The sequence below is a fragment of the Schistocerca gregaria genome, chromosome X (genome assembly GCF_023897955.1).
Source record: "Schistocerca gregaria isolate iqSchGreg1 chromosome X, iqSchGreg1.2, whole genome shotgun sequence".
In the NCBI taxonomy this organism is placed as follows: Eukaryota; Metazoa; Arthropoda; class Insecta; order Orthoptera; family Acrididae; genus Schistocerca; species Schistocerca gregaria.
This window is the reverse complement of record NC_064931.1, coordinates 590,810,781-590,819,573: the sequence shown is the minus strand read 5'-3', so window position 1 is coordinate 590,819,573 and position 8,793 is coordinate 590,810,781. Positions and strand designations below refer to the sequence as shown.

Sequence of the window (8,793 nt, the reverse complement as noted above, 5' to 3'; positions counted from 1 at the left end):
ATCAGTTAGGTATCCTCAGTGTGGTGCACTCATCTACATAAGTCATAAAATATAGTGTGCCACAGGGCTCAGTTTTAGGTTCTTTGTTGTTTCTTCTTTATATAAATGACCTCTCATCAACCCTGCCCACTAGTAACTCATTTTTGTTCTCTGACAACACTAATGTCCTTATCTCAAATACAGCTGAATCTCTCCAGCCAGTAATCAACAGAAAAGCAGACCAAATAGACTCATGGCTAGCATCAAAGAGACCGCTTCTTGGTACAAAAAGGCAGCATGCGTAACCTTTCACACCATACAGAACAGAACTCCCCAGGTTCCAAAGTAACATTAAGTGAAAGCTATGTTGAATTTTCTAATGAGACATTATGGACACACTAACATGCTCCAGACAGTGATGGATGAATTAAATATCAACACATTGACTTATATGTGTCATGCTCTTTTCCATTTAGTACTAAGTTATGGAATCATTTTTGCGGTCATAGTGCCGAATAGTGAATTATTCAAACGACAAAAAAAGGCAATTAGAACAATCCTGTACAGGCATTAAAGACAAACCTGTAAACCACTTTTTAAAAAATTAAACATGCTGCCTCTCCCTAGTCAATACATTTTTGAACTGCTCTGCTTTGTTAAAAAAAAAACATTAGTAGATTGGACCAGAACCTCGATAGTCACTTCCATGACACAAGGTCGAAAACATTGTTAAGGTCAGCTCCCCATTCAACTAACACCACAGTAACCGTGTTATGTGTATGGGAACATAACTTTATCTAACTGTCTTCTAGAAGAAATAGAAATTATTCAGGAATGAACTAAATTAAAAAAAAACTTAATGAGCACTGTTAACAAAGTATTGCTTCTACAGTATACAAGACTTTTTCAGTGTTAAATATACGCCAATGTGATGTATACTAAGTGAATCTGTGTTATGTGTATTTCTGTTCTTTACTATGTTGAAATTTATGTATTTTGAATGATTGAGTAAGAGTACATGTCGGATATACAGGTTGACAACTATTGAACTCTATGGAAAAAACGTAAATTAATTACAAACTACAGTGTGCACACACTTTACTCAACATATAAACACATACAGATATTCGGATTTAGGGTATGGCATGTTAGATATGCCTGCCATCATTGGCGATGATGTGGTGCAGATGAATAGGGAAATTCTGCATGACCCTCTGAAGTGTCGTAACATCAATGTTGTCAATGATCTCCTGAATGGCTGTTTTCAGCTCAGCAAAGGTTTTGGGCTTATTGCTGTACAACTAGTCTTTAATATAGCCCCACAAAGAGGAGTCCTATATGTTCAGATCTGGATAATATGATGGCCTATCGAGGCCCATGCCAGTGGCCTCTGCGTACCCAGAGCCAGAATGCGATCCCCAAAGTGTTCCTCCAGGACATCAAACACTCTCCTGCTTCGATGGGGCGAGCTCCACCTTGCGTGGACCACATCTTGGACCACATCAGAGTCACTTTGGATAATGGGGATGAAATCATCTTCCAAAATCTTCATATACTGTTCGGTAATCACCATGCCATTAAGGAATATCATACTAGTTATTCCGTTATTGGACATTGCACACCAAACAGTCACACATTGAGGGTGACGAGACTTCTCGATCGCGAAATGCGGATTATCAGTCCCCTAAATGCGCCAATTTTGCTTATTGATGAACTCATCCAAATAAAAGTGGGCTTCGTTGCTAAACCAAACCATACAGCACAAACTAATTCCCATTATGGCCCGCGGCCAACTGTGCAATTTGAACGTCCTAACGCAAACCGTTCAGAAGTTATGATTTTATTTTATATAGTTCAATAACTGTCAATCTGTACGTTCTGTGTGATGTATGCTATGTGTAGCAATGCTGTATGTGTATGGGTTTTTCATCATCTGCTTGAATTCTCCCATATCATGTTGTACACATCTTTATGTTGAATGATCGAGTAAGAATACATATTTGATATATGTTCTGTGTGATGTATGCTATGTTTAACAATGTCGTATGTGTACGGGTTTTTCATCATCTGCTTCACTCTCCCATATTATGTTGTACACTTATGTACATTGAATGACTGAGTGGATCAATAAAGATAAAATACAATGCAACTTCAGGTGTGCTCCAGGGAAGTGTGTCAACACCCTTATTGTTCATATTGCATGTTAATGACTAGGCAAACAATATGAACATTAACCTCAGACTTTCGTAGATGATGGAGTTATCTGTGACACACTATCTGAAAAAAAGCTCCACAGATTGATTTTTGTAAGATTTCAAAATGGTATAAGGATTTGCAACTTCCTTTAAATTGTATAGCAATTTAAAACTGTGTGGTACACAAAACACAGATATGTAGTACCCTATGATCAGAATATGAACGAGAAGCTGTTGGAATACGTCAACTTGTACAACTACATGAGAGTAGCAATTTGCATGGATATTAAAGGGAATTGTTGCATAAGTTTAGTCGTAGGCAAGCAGGTGGCACGCTGGTTGGGAACTTAACAGGGGCAATTAAGTTGATTGATAGTGATACTTACTCAAATGGCAGAATACAGGGAAAACGCAATCAATCTACAAAGAAGTTTGCTTACAGAACGCATGTATGTTCCATTTTACAATATAGTTCATATGTGTGGAACCCATACCAGACAGGAATAACAGAAGAAATTAAAAGTATCTGAAGAAGACCAGCATGAATGAGCGAAGGTTTGCTTGACTCGTAAGATAACGTCACAGAAGTGCAGAAAAACCTGAACTGACAGAAGCTGTGCACATACGCCTATTATCTGGCCTACAGGAACAAGTAAAATGGGAATTCTAGGAATATGCTTCCATACGCTTTGGGACGTGGAAGAAACAGTAACATGTTCAACAATGCTTAGTACCGTCTAACAAGTATTTCACGGTAGTTTGCAGAATATGCATGTAGAAGCAAATAGCGTAATATTCTCATATTTGCTTAAAAAAAAAAAAGAATACCTCAAGTTCACAGAAATTGTCAAATACATTTTACTCAAGAAGGTCGTTGCCTATCGATACTAGTGTTTGTTTCTGAACAGTTCGACTGTCGTCACAAAACATCAATAGAGATTTAGTAAAGGCAGTGCATTTGTGGCGTGGAAGCAGCTAAAATGTAGTTCGCGTAATTAGGATGCACGTTGAGGGAATGGGAGCACACACGTTTTTTAAAATGAGTGTGGAAGTGGAGTTAAGCTTTAGTTTTACAAAAACGTAGACTATCCAGGTTACAGACAGTACAATGTCATGTATACCGAATAGCTATGTTAAAATTCCTTATCAAGCACAAATTCACAAGTAAGTTAAGGGTATTCAAAGGTTTTTGATATTGTTTATCATGAGAAAAATGGAAAACGCTGCCAATCGACCAAGTCGAACGAGAGTTCGCTCTCACTCGCAATCTGCAAGAGTGTTGGTTTTCGACGAAAAAACTGTCACTCATATGAGAAGCGTTGATGAACCCAGCCATCGACGATTTTCTGATTCAGAAGATGGAAAATTTCCTGTTAAATCACGTAAGCACTATAGAATTAGCTTAATGACTATTAACCGTAGTCCCTTTGGTTGTCAAACTTGTAGCAGACGAATTTTTCACATGCACTTAAACTATGGAGTCATGAGAACTGTTAGCACTTTTGTCACTTTGTTTACTAAACAAAAACATTGTTGTTGTTAGGAAACTCCTATTGATGTTTGTTTCATTTTATTGACAATGTGACTCACTCGTTAAATTTAAGTAGAAACATATTGTTTACAAATTAGTTACTCAGCAGGCATTAGACTGATTAGAACACTGTCGTTTTCAATCAAAATGTATTCCAGATTCGTATGAAACAAGAATTAATTACCTTACATAAACCTTGTATCAGTTGATACTATGAATGTTTAGGAAACAAGACTTTCGGCCATCGATGTATACTCTTCAACATTACGCCTTTACGTTACTATGGGCCATTCCAGTGTGCTGTGTTAACGCTACTGCCGTTGTTACATTTGAACAAATCAATAACATGATAGTTGCCCTAATTAGAACATTTGGTAAGTATTGTTGCTTTCATCGTTTTGGTATTTGTGTCATATTTTCCATGTGGTTCAAATGTCAGTTGGAAGCATGCCAAGGGCAGTTAATGCTTGACATACTTTAGATTTTTTGAAGTAATATTGAATTCAGCTTTATTAATCAAAATGGTTTACAGCAGCAGTATGTGTTTGTATCTCATCTGTTGTATTGTTTGATATGGAGAAATACAGAAAGTATAAACTTGATCTAAAGTTGTATGATTAAAGGGGGAAGTGGCTAGAGTATGTATCTCCCATCATCCCAAATTCTTTGTTATGACATACTGATCCATAGTGTAGCCAGAGGTCTAGGTAGGTTTGGACAGTGTCAGTGATGTGAACATGAATTAAAGGTTGTGGTGATAGGCTGATCTCATACTGAACTGATGTGGATAAAGTTTTTTATGCCAAGGTGACTTCAGAAAACTGTCCTACCCAAAATGCAAACCTCAGGCTTATATTTTTTAGCATATTGTATACGTGTACATAAACTATGAAAAACATAGTGACCCTGAGGAATCTGCATATACCATGACAGTACTTTAGCAGTTTGATGTAGAACGACAGTGTTCTAAATGGTTAAATAAACTTTCTCATAACAAACTACAAAGCTAGTGCAGTATTAAAAATGAGCCCTGTTTTTTGTTTGCTGTGTAAATACCCACACCAGTTGATGCCATTCTGTTGTTGTTATGTCCGGTTGATTTGACTGTGTGTCATTGCTAGTATAATTTTTACCATTATGAGAATATCTATTGTCTGTACATGTGTATGATGGGAAAGCTGTGGCTAAATGAGGGATATATTACATACAAATGTCACAGCAGCTTCAAAATAAGTAATAACTGGTGCTCAATAGTGAGTTTAGTGAAATAACAAAACTGTGATCAAGTGACTTGGACTTAATACTTTACTTTTGGTGTAGTGCATATTTTGGGCTTTTTCTTTGCAGGTAGTGCACATTGTGTAGCTCTATTTTGCCCCCTGCTTTGATTAGCAGCATTTCAGTGAATGTTTCTAACTGTAGACAAATTATATATGGTTATTTTTTTCTGATATTGGTTCATGTATTGGGATTGCTACGCTATGCATCAACAACAAAAGAGTTTGCTCATTCTCTACATTTGTTTCTAGGCAGGTGTAATTAATATTCAAACTGAACAACAAAGTCCACATTATGAATCCATGTGGAAAACAATGTCACCTTTTGAGCAGTTTTCAAGTTGCTGCCTTAAAACTCTCAACAGGCGATAAAATAGTTCTGCATTATATTATTAATACAACAAATAGTATATAGGCAATACAGAAGTGTCCAATTCCACCCGTCTGCTTTGACCCATCATGTTACCAATATGGTGGAAACAACAGTTCACTAAGACTCCAATATCGCACCTATGATGTCAGTACGTAAACATGTCAACGAACATGAAAATAGATTGAAAAACCACCGCTTTCTTCTTCATCCAAAAATAAAGTGAAACTAATGCGACAAGCATGGGAAACTGGGGGTTTGGGGTGGGTACAAAAAATATAAACACACACCACTGTACCAGCGACAGAAAACGACAAAATAAAATAACAGAACATTCTCAAATTCCACTGCATACAATATCCTCTGGAATCGGTCACTTCCCTTCACCTACATAGCTCAAGCGCAATTGTCGATACCACATTACTAAACTCCAAATATTAAACCACTGCCACAACTATTAGTACAACAAAAACAACACCTAGACAAACGAAATTGGAATCACACTTCCCTTGACCTATATAGGTCAGCAGCAGCAGCTCACTGTATCAAAAGACCCATAGCTACAACCGCACATTGAATTGAACACTTCACTTCACCTATGTAGGATAACAGCAACTCGCGATATGAAATCACTGACCAAACAACTCATAAGTACCCCCGCCAACCATCATAACACACAAATAATACACTGAAAAGAATGACTGCTTACCACAAAATAAGTTCCGGTGCTGCACTCTAGGTAAGCCACCACAATCACACACAGCCCATAAAGTTGCAAAATTTTGTTGAGGGACAAAGCATTGTCCCCCATCTCCACACGCAAATGTGCGCTGTTGATGTTATCTGCCATATCAATACCTAACAAAGGCAGCAACAAATTAATTTAAACAAATCCACACACGACACACAGCAAACAGTACTACAATAACGTAGACACAACACAAACTAAATCGTTAACTCACTGAAACCAATTCCTGTTGAAGCACGGTCAAAAACAATACCTCACAGGTCAAGCAGTAACACGAAAATGATCCTGATACACCACGTAACGCGCAACCCATAAACACACCACCAGAAGACACCACCGACTGCAACAAAACGACACCTATAAACACGCCACACTCATAAACTAAATTCCGCACTGTTATGACGTCGCACACCGCAAGAGCCTTATGTCACGGGTTAAAGGCAACATGTGGGATCGGACTCTTCCGTTGACCCAGTATATACTGCTATATAATGAAAAGTTCATATGGCACTTTTTCGTTTAGGCCTGTGATCTTTGTTGTCTTATAAATGTTTGTGTAAATTGCTGCCAGTTAGAAATTCATTCTAAAATCTAAGTAGTAAATCCATCATTACTATAAGTACTTTTTTTGTTTTCAAATGTAGGCTCCCGAGAGTTTTAAAAACTCTCCTGACCAGAACTACCAATCAAGCTGGTGCAGTGGTTGAGGCAGTGGACATCATTATTGGAGGACTTGGGCTTATATCCCTTTGACACCTTCCAGATTTTAATTTGTTATGGTTTCTTACATTATCCAAGGCAAACTGTGAGATTCTTACTAAATGGCAAAATGTTTCCACCATGGTTGCCTAGTCCCGGCATATCTTTCATCTGTAATGGCCTTGTTATCGACGGAACATTAACTCCTAATCTTCCGTCCTTTCGTTTCTTTCCAGCATGATCATCAGACTTATTCTCTTATATGAATGCATGGTGTCTGTTCTGTTACAGACGTCTGAAAAACAGGCACCACGCATTCATATAATTGATACGCCTTGATGGGCTATGAATCCTCAATGGTTAACACACCTGCCTAATAAGCAGGAGATCCAGGGTTTGAGTCCACCTAGTATACATTGTTCACTTGCCAATTCCACATGAAGTCCCAATCCAGGTGATAATATCATTTCATTTCCTCCCCCCCCCCCCCCCCCCCCCACTCCCTCCACCTTAAATTTACATAAGGCCTATCCCCCATTGAACATAATGTGGGATGCCGGCCGCGGTGGTCTTTCGGTTCTAGGCGCGCAGTCCGGAACTGTGCGACTGCTACGGTCGCAGGTTCGAATCCTGTCTCGGGCATGGATGTGTGTGATGTCCTTAGGTTAGTTAGGTTTAAGTAGTTCTAAGTTCTAGGGGACTGATGACCACAGCAGTTGAGTCCCATAGTGCTCAGAGCCATTTGAACCATAATGTGGGATGTGATAGGACAGCATATGGTCTGCCCTCCTTCACAAGCAACATATACTGAATTAGCTCTGATAAAATAACAGGTGTAAGTAGTGTAGCAGATTATTTTTTGTCATGGCAGCAAACACCATCGTTACATTCATTTGCAGGACTGCAACATAGGTCGAGAAGATGGTACAAGGTACTAAAATTATTGTCCAAGACAATCTTTTTACTGTTGCATAACTGTAATTATTATTTTGTTTACTTATATGAACAAGTTCTTTTAATGAGGTATCAAAACTGGGCTTGGAAGTAAGTGTATGAAGCAGGATACCCAAAACATCTGCTGAACTTGTGTATGAGGTTGAAAGTGCTGCTGACATGTAAGTGGAAACTTTTGTACAGTGACAACCAAGTGTCAATTTTGTAGAGAACTGTGTGATGGTAGCTTAAGAACATGCCCTGGAGTGTGCTTACAAGGCCAGTGATTTATAGGGGAGTGGTACCTATGAGCCATAACTTGTAGCTAACGGTGATAACCGAGAGACAGATTTTCAGTGTTGTATGTTTCATGATAAGTGTTTGAATGTGCAAATGACATCATTGATATGAATGCCAATTTAGCAGATAACTTTCTGTGATGACAACCTTTCGTGCCATAAATTAATAATGTACACATATTGTAAGCTTGAAATGCTCCTTGAGGCATGTTCACAGACTGATCAGTGTACTGAAGCCATTTTCCTTTTCACAATTACAGATACAGTGTGATGTACTGTAGTGACCTGCACTGAGTATGCGGTTTTACCTCAGTTACACAGGTGGTTGTATGTAGCAATTTCTTGTGGTCAAAAGAAGAGGGGTTAAGGAAGTATTAGATTCCACTCACCTGCTTTGACCCATGACGTCATCAGTATGGCGGAAATGGCTATTCTAAGTGTCTCCAATATGGCGCCTATGACGTCACTACATACACATGGCAACTAACACGAAAATACATATAAATAAGACATCATCATCTCCCTCTAAAAATACAATCAAACTAACGGGACAATGTGAGAAATTGAGAGCTTTAATTTGGGGACAAGCTAAATACAATAGTTAATAAAAATCACAATGCCAAAACAAACAAAATGACAAAAATATCAAAATTACAACATTCCTCTACACCAACATGATCTACAGGAATTGCACTCTTCCCTTGACCTATATAGGTCAACCACAGATGACAAGACCAAAACACCAATACTTACGACTAAACT

General features: G+C 38.3%; 1 protein-coding gene across 4 annotated transcripts in view; it reads left to right on the top strand.

The window, feature by feature from the left end:
• The first annotated feature begins 3,064 nt into the window (after nt 1-3,064).
• LOC126297668 (microtubule-associated serine/threonine-protein kinase 3) overlaps nt 3,065-8,793 on the top strand; it is a 245,718-nt gene continuing 239,989 nt past the window's right edge. For 3 of the 4 annotated variants that reach the window (XM_049988768.1, XM_049988766.1, XM_049988767.1), the window contains exon 1: nt 3,083-3,556. In XM_049988768.1, the coding sequence (XP_049844725.1) occupies nt 3,379-3,556 (178 nt within the window). In that variant the 5' untranslated portion in view covers nt 3,083-3,378. Of the gene's footprint in view, nt 3,557-8,793 lie in introns of all 4 variants that reach the window. The other variant, XM_049988765.1, reaches the window with a different exon arrangement.